Source organism: Capricornis sumatraensis, chromosome 3 (genome assembly GCF_032405125.1).
Source record: "Capricornis sumatraensis isolate serow.1 chromosome 3, serow.2, whole genome shotgun sequence".
Taxonomy (NCBI): domain Eukaryota; kingdom Metazoa; phylum Chordata; class Mammalia; order Artiodactyla; family Bovidae; genus Capricornis; species Capricornis sumatraensis.
Window position 1 is genome coordinate 116,297,426 of NC_091071.1, and position 18,076 is coordinate 116,315,501.

General features: G+C 39.7%; 1 protein-coding gene across 1 annotated transcript in view; it reads left to right on the top strand.

Moving 5' to 3' along the window:
* EPB41L5 (erythrocyte membrane protein band 4.1 like 5) overlaps nucleotides 1–18,076 on the top strand; it is a 166,094-nt gene that overhangs the window by 137,199 nt on the left and 10,819 nt on the right. The window contains exons 19-22 of the mRNA XM_068967362.1: nucleotides 3,644–3,772; nucleotides 6,664–6,728; nucleotides 15,930–16,020; nucleotides 17,899–17,973. Of these exons, the coding sequence (XP_068823463.1) occupies nucleotides 3,644–3,772; nucleotides 6,664–6,728; nucleotides 15,930–16,020; nucleotides 17,899–17,973 (360 nt within the window). The remainder of the gene's footprint in view (nucleotides 1–3,643; nucleotides 3,773–6,663; nucleotides 6,729–15,929; nucleotides 16,021–17,898; nucleotides 17,974–18,076) is intronic.

The window sequence follows — 18,076 nt, forward strand, 5'->3', positions numbered from 1 at the left end:
TCTTGGAAGATACAGTCTAGTACAGACTAGTGATTCTCAAAGTTTTATATCAGAGTCACATGGGAAAGCTTGTTAAACATTCAGATTTTGGGATCCTACCCAGAGGCAGGTATGTGGAGACCACACTAAGAAAAACCAGATTAGAAGAAGCACATAGTTAAATTTTTTCAAATCTGAACAAGCGGTGCAATGTGTAATCCTGTATGTTGGCAGATGGCCAGTTTCACAGAACAAAAGCTATATCTGAGGCTAAGAAAATGTTTAGAATGAGTGTGTCTGTTCAGTTCAGTTCAGTCGATCAGTTGTGTCCGACTCTTTGCAACCCCATGAATCACAGCACACCAGGCCTCCCTGTCCATCACCAACTCCCGGAGTTCACTCAGACTCGAGTCCATTGAGTCAGTGATGCCATCCAGCCATCTCATCCTCTGTCGTCCCTTTCTCCTCCTACCCCCAATCCCTCCCAGCATCAGAGTCTTTTCCAATGAGTCAACTCTTCGCATGGGGTGGCCAAAGTACTGGAGTTTCAGCTTTAGCATCATTCCCTCCAAAGAAATCCCAGGGCTGATCTCCTGTAGAATGGACTCGTTGGATCTCCTTGCAGTCCAAGGGACCCTCAAGAGTCTTCTCCAGCACCACAGTTCAAAAGCATCAATTCTTCAGCGCTCAGCCTTTCACAGTCCAACTCTCACATCCATACATGACTACTGGAAAAACCATAGCCCTGAGTAGACAGACCTTAATGTCTCTGCTTTTCAATATGCTCTCTAGGTTGGTCATAACTATTCTTCCAAGGAGTAAGCATCTTTTAATTTCATGGCTGCAGTCACCATCTGGAGTGATTTTGGAGCCCAAAAAAATAAAGTCTGACACTATTTCCCCATCTATTTCCCATGAAGTGATGGGACCAGATGCCATGATCTTCATTTTCTGAATGTTGAGCTTTAAGCCAACTTTTTCACTCTCCTCTTTCACTTTCATCAAGAGGCTTTTTAGTTCCTCTTCACTTTCTGCCATAAGGGTGGTGTCATCTGCATATCTGGGCTTATTGATATTTCTCCCAGCAATCTTGATTCCAGCTTGTGTTTCTTCTAGTCCTGCCCTTCTCATGATGTACTCTGCATATAAGTTAATTAAGCAGGGTGACAATATACAGCCTTGACGTATTCCTTTTCCTATTTGGAACCAGTCTGTTGTTCCATGTTCAGTTCTAACTGTTGCTTCCTGACCTGCATACAGGTTTCTCAAGAGGCAGGTCAGGTGGTTTGGTATTCCCATCTCTTTCAGAATTTTCCACAATTTATTGTGATCCACACAGTCAAAGGCTTTGGCATAGTCAATAAAGCAGAAATAGATGTTTTTCTGGAACTCTCCTGCTTTTTCCATGATCCAGCAGATGTTGGCATTTGATCTCTGGTTCCTCTGCCTTTTCTAAAACCAGCTTGAACATCAGTGAGTTCACAGTTCACGTATTGCTGAAGCCTGGCTTGGAGAATTTTGAGCATTACTTTACTAGCATGTGAGATGAGTGCAATTGTGCAGTAGTTTGAGCATCCTTTGGCATTGCCTTTCTTTGGGATTGGAATGAAAACTGATCTTTTCCAGTCCTGTGGCCACTGCTGAGTTTTCCAAATTTGCTGGCATATTGAGTGTAGCACTTTCACAGCATCATCTTTCAGGATTTGAAACAGCTCAACTGGAATTCCATCACCTCCACTAGCTTTGTTCATAGTGATGCTTTCTAATGCCCACTTGACTTCACATTCCAGGATGTCTGGCTCTAGATGAGTGATCACACCATCGTGATTATCTGGGTCATGAAGATCTTTTTTGTACAGTTCTTCCGTGTATTCTTGCCACCTCTTCTTAATATCTTCTGCTTCTGTTAGGTCCATACCATTTCTGTCCTTTATCGAACCCATCTTTGTATGAAATGTTCCCTTGGTATCTCTAATTTTCTTGAAGAGATCTCTAGTCTTTCCCATTCTGTTGTTTTCCTCTATTTCTTTGCATTGATCGCTGAAGAAGGCTTTCTTATCTCTTCTTGCTATTCTTTGGAATTCTGCATTCAGATGCTTGTATCTTTCCTTTTCTCCTTTGCTTTTTGCTTCTCTTTTTTTCACAGCTATTTGTAAGGCCTCCTCAGACAGCCACTTTGCTTTTTTGCATTTCTTTTCCATGGGGATGGTCTTGATCCCTGTCTCCTGTACAATGTCACGAACCTCATTCCATCCTCATAGTTCATCAGGCACTCTATCTATCAGATCTAGGCCCTTAAATCTATTTCTCACTTCCACTGTTTAATCATAAGGGATTTGATTTAGGTCATACCTGAATGGTCTAGTGGTTTTCCCTACTTTCTTCAATTTCAGTCTGAATTTGGCAATAAGGAGTTCATGTTCTGAGCCACAGTCAGCTCCTAGTCTTGTTTTTGTTGACTGTATAGAGCTTCTCCATCTTTGGTTGCAAAGAATATAATCAATCTGATTTCGGTGTTGACCATCTGGTGATGTCCATGTGTAGAGTCTTCTCTTGTGTTGTCGGAAGAGGGTGTTTGCTATGACCAGTGCATTTTCTTGGCAAAACTCTATTAGTCTTTGCCCTGCTTCATTCCGTATTCCAAGGCCAGATTTGCCTGTTACTCCAGGTGTTTCTTGACTTCCTACTTTTGCATTCCAGTCCCCTATAATGAAAAGAACATCTTTTTTGGGTGTTAGTTCTAAAAGGTCTTGTAGGTCTTCATAGACCCGTTCAACTTCAGCTTCTTCAGTGTTATATAGTAAGGACAGGGCTTCTCAGGTGTCACTAGTGGTAAAAAACCTGCCTGCCAGTGCAGGAGATGCAGGAGACACAGGTTCAGTCCCTGGGTTGGGAAGATCCCCTGCAGGAGGAAATGACAACCCACTCCAGTATTCTTACCTGGGAAATCCCATGGAGAGAGGAGCCTGTCAGGCTCTGGTCCACAGAGCCTGAAGTTGGACATGATTGAAGCGACTTAGCACAGCACATAGTAAGGATGATGGTGATGGTGATTGTTATTATTGATTGTCATTTATTTTAAATTAGGTAAATTAAATCAGCTGTAGTGTAGATAATTAAAATTATTATTAATTTTTCTCCCATTTCTTTTCATAATAGTTAATTTATGTTGTTTTAATTGTGATCTTCATTCAGTGGACTTGTGCTTTATTTTATCATTTTAGTAAGCTTTTACCTGAGAGTGGCCTCTTTGTGGCCAAATAACTTAAGTCTCAAGCACAGTCATCTACCCAGTAACAGCTCTAGGGATCAGTCTGTGTAGGGCCCGACCTAAAATCCAGTTGAAATTAATTACAACAGATGGCACACATTCTTCATGTGTGGTTTAATTCAGGCGTTTTTCCAGGGTGGTATCATTAGTTATTCAGTTGGCTTAAAGACAAAGACAACAGGTGGCTGGATGATTTTCAGGGGTCCCTACCTTATTTGTGATTACTGATCTTAGTTCAAAACCTCAAGTAAGAGCTGACTCCTCCTGGAATAAGACGGCTGCCTGAAACACACGACTCCCTGGTTGTCTGAATAGGAACTTTCATCAGTCCTTTTCTGTTTCCATTTAGTTGAATCCTTTCAGAGTTGCTTACAGTGTGTTTTTAATATCCAGGAGGAAGTGGTAAAGTTAACCGAGAAATGTCTGAATAATGCCATCGACAGCCCAGCGCTGAATACCAGGAGAGTTCCTCCTGACTTGAAGAGTAATATTTTGAAGGCTCAGGTAGAAGCAGTGCAGAAGGTAAGCTGCCTTCACTAGGCTCCCGCTGGAGTGGAGGGAGACCCTGTGGAACAAGGAACACACACAGATGGTGGACATGAGTGAGCAGGCTGGTGATGAGACAGAGAGGGTAAAGCCAGGAAACATGCTCAAGGTGGCAGATGCCTTCCCACCTCTGAATTCTAGTCCGGGAGGATTAAGATGGGGCAGTCATGAAGTAAGAAGAATAAAGGTTTTTAAAAGTCAAATTCCTATAGAAGTGAGTCCCTAATCTTTTGTCATTCATATAGCTAAAAACCCTAGAGTGATTTTAGGTCTTTATCAATTCACTTTTCCTCCCACCCATCTATCCCAATTCAGCAAAATTATTAGCTGAATAGCTGATTCAGCAAAGTTATTAGTCATGTTATTAGCAACTGAGTGATGTTTGCAAGACGAAGAGTTGGTTGTGACATCTTGTGAAGGACGCCGTGTGTAGAGACCAGCCCCCAAGAAGTTAACGGCATCCATGCTCTCAAAATCGGCTTTTCCTTGGCCCTCCCACTTGTCAGGTTTACCCTCTGTGCTGAAATAGGGCAGAAGCCTGTCTTACTGCATCCTGTTGTCAACGAGGATTTCCCAGGACCTTGTTGTTGAGAAGAGGCTCCTTACCCATCCTGTCCCAGGCACAGGCCTTGAAGAGAACTGGAAGAACTTGAGGAATGTTGTTCGTGTGCTTTCTGTACCTTCTCACCCAACTGTAAACATAAAACATAAATGTTTACATATAAAAATAATTACGAAATATGTCAGTACAGGCTCTGGAATTAGACAGCTAGAGTTTGAATCCTGTTTCTTATCTATCACCTACTAGCTTTGGGACTTGGCAAATTAGTTTATTTCTCTGAGCCTCAGTTAAATTATGTTTAAAAGGGGGTAATGATAATACATAACCTAAGGTGGGTTATAAGGATGAAATAAAATACTAAATATGAAGGCCATGGAGTGACTCCTGGCAGGCACTTAGTGAGTGTTAAGCAAATATTGATCCCAATGCTGATACTGCCTCTTGTAGAAGCAGAGGTGGTGGCAGCTGTCGTCACCTGATGCTTCAGTTGTATTTCTAAGTCTGTCTTGACTCAAACAAGAGAAAAATAACTTCAATAGCTCTAAATGAAAGAGATTTTGTTTTATAGTTTAAAATCATCCTACAAGGAAAAACTCAGGACCAGATGCCTTCACTGTTAAGATTACTGAACATTTAAGGAAGAAATAATAACAATTCTTCATAAGCTCTTGCAGGAAATAGAAGAGCAGGGAGCATGTCCCAGCTCATTTACAAGGCTGGTTTTACCCCGATACCAAAGCCAGAGAGAGATTGTACAAAAAAAAGCTGCTACAGATCGAAAGTCCTAAACAAAATAGAAGCAGATCTTACTCAACAATTAATAAACAGGACAGTAACCATGGCCAAGAGTTTATCTTGGGGAAAAAGGTGGTTTATCATTCAAAAACCAAGTATAGATCAACATATTAAAAATTAAGGAAAATTGTCTCCATTTATATGGAAAGGATATTCCACAGAATTTAAGACCTGATCATGATAAATGTTCACAACAAAATAGGAATAGAGTAGAACTTCAGCTTGATAAAGGGTGTCTATGCAAATAATGTACAGCTGACCTCATACTTCATAGCTAAAGTTAACAACTGACCATCCCTGTGTGGGCAGTAATGGACTGCCTGCAATGCACATGGCTGGTAAGAACATAAAATATTACAGGTACTTTAGAAAAGAATTTGGTAATATATTAAACATACACTTCTTGTATGACCCAGCAGTCCCACTCCTAGGTATTTATCCAAGAGAACTGAAAACATAGGTTCATACAGATATTGGTACATGAATGCTCTGGCATCTTTGTTTGTAGTAGGTAAAAACTAGAAGTGATTCAAATGTCCATCAGCAAGGAAACAAATAAATAAACGGGCTATATCTGTAAAGTGGGAAGCTACTCAGTACGTAAAAAGGAATGTGTTGATGCATGCAACACCATGGGTGAACCTCAAAAACATCATGCCTCTCTAAAGAGGGAAGCACAGAAGACAGGTGTTATAAATCCATTTATATAAACTATAGTGCTGCAGCTACTGAAGCCCACATACCTGGAGCCTGTGCTCCACAAGAGAAGCCACCACAATGAGAAGTCCGTGCACGGCAACGAAGAGTAGCCCATGGCCACTGCAGCTAGAGGAAACCTGCATGCAGCACAAAAACCTGCCAGCCAAAAAGAGTACAGATCATGGCTGGCTGCGTGTGTGGGTTTTTGCTGGGATTGCATTGGAAACCTCAAGGGAACATGTGGGGGCAGGGGGCATGTTATATATGTTGATTGTAGTATTGATTAGGTACCCCTGTATATTTTTCAGAATTCATCATCATACGTTTTGAAAATGTGTGGTATTTTGCTGTATGTAAATGATACCTCAATAAAATTAAGGGAAAAACTGACTTCTTCAGAAAGAGTTTTTAGAATTCTCTTCTGAAATATTCAGGGAAAAATTAAAAGCCAAATATGCAGCTTAACATCTGTTTCTTCTTTTGGTAAATTTGAAAAATTCTGGCATTGAATCTTTTTGGATTCTGTGTATATTGACCAACATACAGGTGGTGTCTTAAATCATGGAGAGCTGTCTAGTAAAGCATATGGATTTGCATACCTATATATTGAAATGTGCACTTGGTGTATGAGTTCAGGTGAATAGGACTGCACTGGGTGCAGTTAACTGATATTTCCATGAATGAGGTATGATTACCTCTTTCTAGAACAGAAGCAAACTGGTATTTCTATTTTTACTGCAAAGGAATATAAATTTCTTCTTATTTTAGTATCATCGATAGAGATTTAATTTTTGTGATTTCCTTTTCTTAGGTTACAAGAGAAGATCGCTTATTAAGTCATAAAAATGCCAGTGTTCAGGATGCTTCCACAGACAGGTAGAGTGCTGGGGAGATGGAAGTAAACTGATATTCTTTTCCTCTTACCTTTCTTTGGGGGGTACTTTTTTTTTTTCCTCTTTTCAAGTTTGTGACTGCATGGTTTCAGAATATCTGTTAGAAAGATAGTTTGACTCACTCTTCTGTCCATTAATACATAGCTTCTTAAGCCCTACTTGGAGATCCTTTGAAGATACTCCTAATTAGTCTTTTTTCATTCTCATTCTTCAGCTGATTGAAACCTTTGAAGACATTTTTAATGTAAGGTACTTGATGAGGAGTATGTGCAATATCTCTCAGGTGTGGCAGTTGTCTTGGTACCATCCTGTCAGCACAGTGGGTTGTTTCTATAAACTTTGTTTCTGCAGGCTCTCATGCACTGCACCCAGATGTCTTTACAGTCCCCTCTGAGTTCTTTCTGCCTGTCTTTTCTTGTTGACTAATACACCATTTATTTATCTTACTAGATTTCTGCCCTCTTCTCTATGCCAGTTTGTTTTGTTCATCTCTCTGTATCTAGTGTTCTGTGCTTAGTTGGTGCTAAACATTGTTGAGTGAATATTCTGATTAATGCTGTTCAGTTCCAGGTGCTGTCATCAGCATAACACTTAAGTGCATGCTTTGTATAGAGGACTTTACAGTTAGTACTCAGCAAACTTACTCACTGGTGATCAGGGTACAACTGGAATTCCAGCTTAACCTTTTATTAATTCTAATGAATCAGTTTTCCCACGTCATTTAAACATTATTTATCTATTTATTTATTTATTTATTTTGCTGCATCAGGTCTTAGTTGCAGCATGAGGGATCTTTGTCTCGTTAGGCGGGATTTTTCAGTGCAGCACATGGACTCACTAGTTGCGGTCCATGGACTTCAGTAGTTGCAGCACACGGGTTCGTTTGCCCTGTGGCATGTGGGATCTTAGTTCCCTAACCAGTGATCAAACCTGAGTCCCCTTCCTTGCAAGGTGGACTCTTTACCGCTGGACCACCAGGGAAGTCCGTTGCACACAACATTTTTAATACTACTGTTATTATTGAAGCCTTTAAGGGGAACTTCATCATAAACTTTTTTTGTGAGGAGGGGAATAATGAAGATGTAACTACCCAGTTGTTTATCAGAAATTTCACCGAAGCTAGAAAGATGTTAGAATATCCAACTTCCAGATTTATTTTTCTTCATGGCTGTTGGTGTTTTGATTATCTATTTTCCTTCCAGCATTTGAGATGGATCCTTTAAAGCAGAAATCCCCAACCTTTTTGGTTCCACGGACCAGTTCCATGGAAGACAATTTTTCCATGAACCAGGGGTAGGGGGGATGGTTTCGGGATGATTCAAGCACATTACATTTATTGTTCACTTTATTTCTATTATTATTACATTAGTTCTGCCTCAGATCATCAGGCATTAGATCCCAGAGGTTGGGGACCCCTGCTTTAAAGAATACTCACGTTCTTATATACTTTTATGTAAACTTGGGTCTGTTTCTGGGTCTTTTCCTTTCCAGTTACTCTGATTTTTCTTCCCCTTGCCATACTAGACTTTTAAAAAATTGCTGTACCCCGCTTCTAAAAGGGAATATTTCAGGCATACAGAAAGCTTTAGAGATTGCATAATACATATCTGTGTACCAGCTGTCAAGCTTTGTCACAGTTTCCTATTTTGCTATAGTAGATTTAGATCATTTTTCTTTCATCTTTTTTATAAAGTTATCGTTCCCATGCATTTACACTTTATAGGTGTGCAATTTAGTGCTTTTTAGTACTTTGACAGAGTTGTGCAACCCTTACCACTGTTAATTCCGTAATACTGTCATCACACCTAAAAGAAGCATTCTCCCTGTATGAGTCTCTCTACTTCCTTGTCTAGCACCTGGCAACCACCCATCTGCTTTCTGCCTGTACTGGATTTTCCTACTTTGGATGGTTCATATAACTGGAATTGTACAAATATGTGCAAATATGTCTGACTTTTTTCATTTAGCATAATGTTTTCAAGGTGTACCCATGTAGCATGTTTTGGTACTTCATAGCTGAATAATAGTCGATTGTGTAGATACGCCATATTTTGTTTATCCATGTGTTGATGGATATTTCCGTTGTTTGTTGTTTAATCACTAAGTCATGTCCAACTCTTTTTGCAACCCCATGGACTGTACCTTGCCGGGCTCCTCTGTGCATGGGATTTCCCAGGCAAGAATACTGGAGTGGGTTGCCGTTTCCTTCTCCAGGGGATCTTCCTGACCCAGGGATGGAACCTGCCTCTCCTGCACTGGCAGGTGAATTCTTTACCACTGAGCCACCTGGGAAGCCCTTGTTGTTTCTACTTTGTGGCTATTTTGAATAAGGTAGTTCTTGAACAATTACATACAAAAAATTTGTAGACTTGTTTTCAGTTCTCTTTAATATGTGCCCAGGAGGGTTGTTGCTCAGTGGTAACTATTTTTAGCTTACTGAAGACCTGCCAAACTATCTTCCAAGGCAGCTGTGACATTTTCCAGTCCCATCCGCAATGTATGATCATTTCTGTTTCTCAATATCCTTGCCAGTGTTTATTATTCTCCATTTTAAAAATTATACCCATCCCAGTGAATATGAGCCACAAAACCCTTTGTGGTTTTAATTTTCATTTACCTTAAGAGTAATGATGTTATCATATGGCAGAAACCAATACAACATCGTAATGCAGTTATCCTTCAATTAAAAGAAAATAATGATATTGAACATTTTTTCTGCTTTGGAGAAATTTCTGTTCAAATCATTTGTTTTTGTAGTAACAGCATTATTAAGATAAAATTCAAATACTATGCAATGCAGTTCACCCATTTACAGTGTACAATTCAGTGGTTTTTGTTTTTTTTATAAATCTGAATTTTAAAATCTTTTTTTAAAATTTATTTATTTTTTATTGAAGGATAATTGCTTTATAATATTGGTTTGGCTTCTGCCATACATCAACATAAATTAGCCATAGATATACATATGTCTCCTCCCTCTTGACCCTCCCTCCCACCTTCCCCCACCGCTCTAGGTTGCTGCAGAGCCCTGGTTCGAGTTCCCTGAGTCATACAGCAAATTTCCATTGGCTGGCTGTCTATTCTGTATGGTAGTGTATACGGCTCCATGCTACTGTCTCCATTTGTCTCACCCTCTCCTTCCTCCCTGCCACCCATGTCCGTAAGTCTGTTATCCATGTCTGCATCTCCATTGCTGCCCTGCCAATAGGTTCATTGGCACCATCTTTCTAGATTCCATATATATGCATTAATATACGATATTTGTTTTTCTCTTTCTGACTCACTTCACTCTGTGTAATAGGCTCTAGGTTCATCCACCTGACTAGAATAGACTCAGATGCGTTCCTTTTTATGGCTGAGTACTATTCCAGTGTATCTACGTACCACAGCTTCTTTATCCATTCATCTGTCAATGGACATCTGGGTTGCTTCTGTGTCCTGGCTATTGTAAATAGTGCTGCAGTAAACATTGGGGGTACACATGTGCTTTTGAATTTTGGTTTCCTCAGGTAAATGCCTAGAAGTGGTATTGCTGGGTCATATGGTAGTTTTATTCCTAGTTTTTAAAACAGTCTCCATACTGTCTTCTGTAGTGGCTGTATCAGTTTACATTCCCACCGACATTGGAGGGTTTATCTATTTATTTACTTTTGGCCTTGTTGGGGGTCTTCATTGCTGCACCTGGGCTCTCTCTCGTTGCACTGAGTGGGGGCTACTCTCTAGTTGTGGTGCACGGACTTCTCACTACAGTGGCTTTTTTGTTGTAGAGCATGGGCTCAGTGGCTGTGACTCTCCGGCTCTAGACCGTGGGTTCAGTGGCTGTGGTGCATGGGCTTTGTTGCCCTGTGGCATGTGGGATCTTCCTGGATCAGGGATCAAACTGGTGTTGCCTACATTTCGAGGCAGATTCCTAACCGCTGGACCGCCAGAGAAGCCCACGGTTTCTTCATTTTAACTGCCACAGTATATTCATTCTTTTACTAAAGGACAAATAAATGCTTGTTACAAGTTAACATTGTACATGTTCTTCCATATACACATATGTTGTAAGGATTTTTTCATCTGCTTTCTGTGTTTTGTAGCAGTGTAAACTACATAGGACTAATCTCTTTTTTTTTTGGTTTGGCCTCAGGATTCTTATTCATTGATTTACAATATTATATTTGTTTTAGGTGTACAATGTAATGATTAAATATTTTTATGGATTATATTCTATTTTTACAATTATAAATTATTGGTTATATTTATATTCTTGTAACTTATGTATTTTATACATAGTTCAGTTGCTCAGTCATGTCTGACTCTGCGACCCCATGGACCGCAGCACACCAGGCCTCCTATCCATCACCAACTCCCAGGGTTTACCCAAACTCTTGTCCATTGAGTCAGTGATGCCATCCAGCCATCTCATCCTCTGTCGTCCCCTTCTCCTCCTGCCTTCAATCTTTCCTAGCATCAGGGTCTTTTCAAATGAGTCAACTCTTCCCATCAGGTGGCCAAAGTATTGGAGTTTCAACTTCAACATCAGTCCTTCCAGTGAACACCCAGGACTGACCTCCTTTAGGATAGACTGGTTGGATCTCCTTGCAGTCCAAGGGACCCTCAAGAGTCTTCTCCAACACAACAGTTCAAAAGCATCAATTCTTCGGCACTCAGCTTTCTTTATAGTCCAACTCTCACATCCACTACTTGACTACTGGAAAAACCATAGCCTTGACTAGATGGACCTTTGTTGGCAAAGTAATGTCTCTGCTTTTTAATATGCTGTCTAGATTGGTCATAACTTTCCTTCCAAGGAGTAAAGCGTCTTTTATACATAGTAGTTTCTGCTTATTGATTTCCTACCACTATCCACCCCCTCCTCACTTAGCTCATCTCACTGGTAACCTCTAGTTCTCTATACCTGCAAACTTTTTTCTGACTTACTTCACTTATGTATTCATTTGTTTGTTTATTTTTTTAGATTTCACATGTAAGTGATAAAATACAGTATTTGTCTTTCTCTGTCTGACTTATTTCACTAAACATTATACCCTCTAAGTGCATCCATGTTGTTGCAAATTTTCATTTTTATGGCTAATATTCCATTACGTATATACACACCACATTTTCCTTATCCATTCATCTTGATGAACACTTAGGTCACTTCTCTATCTTAGTTATTGTAAATAACCCTGCTATAAACACTGAGGGGGCACATATCTTGTTAAATTAGTGTTTTTTTCCTTCAGATATACACTCAGAATTGCTGGATCATATAATAGTTCCAGTTTGTTTTTTTTGAGGAGCTGATATACTGTTTTCCATAGTGCCTGCAACAGCTTCCAGTCCCACCAGCAGGGAATTTCCACCAACAGGGAATCCCCACATCCTTTCCAGCGTTTGTTATTTCTGTTCTTTTTGATGTTAGCCATGCTGACAGGTGTGCGGTGATGTCTCATTGTGGTTTTGGTTTGCATTTCCCTGATGAGCAGAGACGTTGAGCATCTTTTCGTGTACCCGTTGCCTATTTGTATATATCTTCTCCGGAAAAATGTCTGTCACATCCTTTGCCCACTTCATCACCAACCCCCGCCCCCCACTGCCCATGCTCGATTTTAATTGGTTTATTTATTTTTATTAAATATTGAGATGTTTGAACCATTTATGTGTTTTGAGTATTAACCCCATATTGGTCATATCATTTGTAGATATTTTTTTCATTCTGTTATCTTCATTTTGTCAGTGGTTTCCTTTGCACTACAAAAGCTTTTAAGTTTAATTAGATCTCATTGTTTATATTTTTGCTTTTGTTTCCTTTGCTTTGAGACAGATCCAAAAAAAATATTGCTACCTTTTATGTCAAAGAGCGTTCTGCCTGTATTTTCTGCTAGTTTTATGGTTTCTGGTCTTACCTTTATTTTTTTAATCTGTTTTGGGTTTATTTTTGTATATGGTATGAGATGTTCTAATTTCATTTTTACATGCAGCTGTCCAGGTTTCCAGCTGTTGTTATTGAAAAGACTGTCTCTTCCCTGCTGTATGTTCTTGCTTCCTTTATTTTGGCTTAATTGACCAAAAGTGCATGGCTTTATTTCTGGGCTCTCTATTCTGTTCCATTGATCTATATGTCTGTTTTTATGCCAGTACTATACTATTTTGATGACTGTAGCTTTATGGTATAGCTTGAAGTCAGGGAGTGTGATTCCTCTAGCTGTATTCTTTTTTTCTTGATTACTTTGGCGATTTGGAGTCCTTCATATAAATTTCCATATAAATTTTATGCCCCAACCACTAATGCCAAAGAAGTTGAAGTTGAACAGTTCTGTGAAGACGTACAAGAGCTTCTAGAACTAAAACCAAAAAAAGCTGTCCTTTTGATCGTAGGGGAATGGAATGCAAAAGTAGGAAGTCAAGAGATTCCTGGAGTAACAGGCAAGTTTGGCCTTGGAATACGGAATGAAGCAGGGCAAAAACAAACAGTTTTGCAAAGTGAACACACTGGTCATAGCAAACACTCTCTTCCAACATCACAAGAGATGCCCGTACACATGGACATCACCAGATGGTCAATATTAAAATCAGATTGATCATATTCTTTGCAGCTGAAGATGGAAAAGCAGTATACAGTCAGCAAAAACAAGACCGGGAGCTGACTGTGGCTCAGATCATGAACTCCTTATTGCCAAATTCAGACTTAAATTGAAGAAAGTAGGGAAAACCACTAGACCATTCAGGTATGACCTAAATCAAATCCCTTATGATTATATCGTGGAAGAGACAGATAGTTTAAAGGGATTACATCTGATGGACAGAGTACCTGATGAACTATGGACGGAGGTTCGTAACATTGTACAGGAGGCAGTGATCAAAACTATCCCCAAGAAGAAGAAATGCAAAAAGGCAAAATGGTTGTCTGAGGAGGCCTTACAAATAGCTGAGAAAAGAAGAGAAGCGAAAGGCAAAGGAGAAAATGAAAGATAAACCCTCTGAATGCAGAGTTCCAAAGAACAGCAAGGAGAGAGAAGAAAGCCTTCATCAGTGATCAATGCAAAGAAATAGAGGAAAACAATAGAATGGGAAAGACTAGAGATCTCTTCAAGAAAATTAGATACCAAGGGAACATTTTATGCAAAGATGGGCACAATAAAGGACAGAAATGGTATGGGCATAACAGAAGCAGAAGATACTAAGAAGAGGTGATAAGAATATACAGAAGAACTATACAAAAAAGATCTTAATGACCCAGATAAACACAATGGTATGATTACTCACCTAGAGCCAGATATCCTGGAGTGCAAAGTCAAGTGGACATTAGGAAACATGACTGTGAACAAAGCTAGTGGAGGTGATGGAATTCCAGCTGATCTATTTCAGATCCTACAGGATAATGCTGTAAAAGTGCTGTACTCAATATGCCAGCAGATTTGGAAAACAGCAGTGGCCACAGGACTGGAAAAGGTCAATCCCAAAGGCAATGCCAAGAATGATCAAACTACAACACAATTGCATTAATTTCACACTCTAGCTAAGTAATGCTCAAAATTCTCCAAGCTAGGCTTCAACAGTCCTGAACCAAGAATTTCCAGATGTTCAAGCTGAATTTAGAAAAGGCAGAGAAACCAGATCCAATGCCAGTATCCACTGGATCATATAAAAAGCAAAATAATGCCAGAAAAACATCTACTTCTGCTTCATTGACTACGCTAAAGCCTTCGACTGTGTGGATCACAATAAACTGTGGAAAATTCTTAAAGAGATGGGAATAGCAGACCACCTTACCTACCTCCTGAGAAACCTGTATGCAGATCAAGAAGCAGCAGAACCAGACATGAAACAATAGACTGATTTCAAATTGGGAAAGGAGTATGTCAAGGCTGTTTATTGTCACCCTGCTTATTTAACTTATATGCAGAGTGCATCATGCCTAATGCCAGACTGAATGAAGCAGAAACTGGAATCAAGATTCCTGGGAGAAATACCAATAACCTCAGATATGCAGATGATACCACCTTTTTTAATGGCAGAAAACGAAAAGGAACTAAAAGAGTGTCTTGATGAAAGTGAAAGAGGAGAGTGAAAAAGCTGGCTTAAAACTCAACATTCAAAAAGCTAAGATCACATGAAGTCCCATCACTTCATGGCAAGTATATGGGGAAACAGTGGAAACAGTGAGAGGCTTTATTTTCTTGGGCTCCAAAATCACTGCAGATGGTAATTGCAGCCATGAAATTAAAAGACGCTTGCTCCCTGGAAGAAAAGCTATGATCAATGTAGACAGCATATTAAAAAGCAGAGACATTACTTTACTGACAAGTTCCGTATACTCAAAGCTATGGTTTTTCCAGTAGTCATGTGTGGATGTGAGAGTTGGACCATAAAGAAAGCTGAGCGCTGAAGAACTGATGCTTTTGAACTGTGGTGCTGGAGAAGACTTTTGAGAGTCCCTTGGACTGCAAGGAGATCCAACCAGTCAATCCTAAATGAAATCAGTCCTGAATATTCATTGGAAAGACTGATGCTGAAGCTGAAGCTCCAATACTTTGGTCACCTGATGAGAAGAACTGACTCATTGGAAAAGACCCTGATGCTGAGAAGGATTGAAGTCAGGAGGAGAAGGGGATGACAGAGGATGAGATGGTGGGATGGCATCACTGACTTGACGGACCTTAGTTTGAGCAAACTCAGGGAGATGGTGAAGGACAGGGAAGACTTGCGTGCTGCAGTCCGTGAGGTCGCAAAGACTGAGCAACTGAACAACAACAGTGTTTCCATCTATATTTTAGGATTACTTGTCCTAGTTCTGTGAAAAGGCCTGATAGGCATTTTGATAGGGATTACATTAAATCTGTAGATAGCTTTGGTTAGTGTGGACATTTGGCAATATTAATTCTTCTAAGACATGAACATGGGATATCTTTCCATTTCTTTGCATCATCTTCAGATTCTTTCATTCATTTCAGAATATAGTTTTCAAAATAAAGGTCTTTTACCTCCTTGATTAGGTTTATTCCTAGATATTTTATTATTAGTGCAATTTTAAATGGGATTGTTTTCTTGATATCTCTTTTTGATAATTTGTGTGTTGAAAAGCAGGATTTATTTCTTGAAGAGTTCGTTTTTCTTCTTCCTGAGGAGGCTGCTTGTGACCCCTGTGTCATCTCTATCAGTCCTCCATGATGTGAACATACCTTTCTCTTCCTAGTGGTGAATTAAATGAGAACACTGTGCCCGTCCGTGGAGACTCTCTGGCTCTGATGCGAACCACACCTGCAGAAAGTGGGTCTGCTCTAAAGGTAATAATTACTGCCACTTTTTAAGGTTTCTCCTCACATTCTACTGAGTTGAATCTTGGTTTTACAGGACATCTGGTGAGTTCTGATGGACACCAGAACTTAAGCTGTGAAAAAAGCACTGAACCTCACTTCTCTAGGGAGAATCCTTTTATCAAATCCTGTTGTCAAACCCAGGAGTAGCTCAGGGTTTCTTCTCCTTTTTTGAGTTATTTGTTGTTATTTTGTTTTTTTAGATGATCTCTTATTTTTGGTTTTGTATGCTGATTCTACTTCCCTAGTGTCTGAAACAGAACACTGCACATAGTAGGCAGTAAATAAGTATTAATTGATCAAAAGTAACATTCTGGAATTGTGTTGTGTTATAACCAGCTTATCTCAAATCCTACCTTTCTTGTATCCACTTGTCATACACCCATTATTTAGTTGCTAACTTGTGTCCGAGTCTTTCTGCAACCCCATGAACTGTCACCCACCAGGCTCCTCTGTCCATGGGATTTTTTAGGCAAGAAAACTGGAGTGCTTTCCCATTTCCTTCTCCAGGGGATCTTTCTGACCCAAGTATCAAACCTGCAGGTGGATTCTTTACCACTGAGTCACCTGGGAAGCCCCACATACCCATTCCAGTTCAGAAATCATAGAAACCCAGTTCATTGCCCTGGGAATGTTTTAATTTGCAATTTAAGCAACAAATTATTTTTGTAAATGAACAGTTGCCATTTGTTCTTGTATTGCATAAGCACATGTATCATAGAAATTTACCAAATATTTTATAAAAAGAAAAAATTAGCAATTACCTGTATTCCCACTAGTCAAAAACTTTGGGGTTTTAAAAAAGGAACCTAAAATATTTTCAATCTGGAGATTCCTTTCTGCTAATTAAAATCCTAAAATGTTATGTTGACATGTTTAATCATTGAAAATCATTAGGTGGAACCTCAGATGTGTTTTGGAACAGAGAAGGACATTTGTCCTCCAAATTTATTGCATATTGTGTACCAGGATAGCATGCTAGGCTTTGAAAGTTAAAAAATGACTGAGACATGGCCTCTTCTTTCAAACTGCTTTATAGTACAGTTGGAGAGAGGATTATAATACATTGTGGTGGAGATATGCACAGGCTCTTTCGGGGCTCACTAGGTCACACAGGGTAAGAAGGAGTGGGATAGGAGGAGGGAGATATGAGAAAGGAGAGTACAGTTACTTCATATGTGGGATTAAAATTCAGTTAACACTGAACTGGAGATGTGCCATGGCCTGAGGATAGACAGACAGAACTGTATAAATAAAGGGTACACCCTGGGTACTTACTGCTCTTATTTCCAGACTTGAATTTCATCTTTTATCCTTTTAACATTCTTCCTGTGCATCCCCCCAACACATACACACACACTGCTGTACAGAACTCTGTTTGTATAAGGTGCTTCAAATATTGATTAGACAAAAGTATTAAAGTTTGTGGGGGAAATTTACATTATACTCCTTTGTGAACATTAGAGCACCCACATGTGTGAATAAAGAAGCACTGGGAGTTCAGGCCTCTCCTTACTTGCTGGCTCCTTGCTAGCTGAACCTTTTACCTCCATTCTCTAGTTCAAGAGCTGAGAGCCAGGACAGTCCTAAACCCTACCCAAGTCTTGTCTTACCAGAAGGAATAACTGTATGAAAATTCACAAAACCCTTGAGTGTTTTAAAGTTCTGACTGTAGGCTAGGTTCTCTCCAACACAACTGAAATCACTGATAACTGTGGCTCCTGAATGTCCCCATTTTTTTTAAGATTAACACCAACCAGGCATGGGTCCAAATTATACACTGCAAGGATATGGAAAAAACTGGTGATTAATGGGTCATTTGACATCTGTGTATCTTGTCTTCCACAGGATGCTACAGATGAACTGGATGCCTTGCTGTTGTCTCTAACTGAGAATCTCCTTGACCACACAACCACACCTCAGGTAAAGATGCTTTAAAACAGGAAGATGGAAAAGTATTTCTGTTTGAAATTGTCCCTGCTAGATTCCAATTTTTACCTTGTCTATAATTTAGTAAGACTTTTCA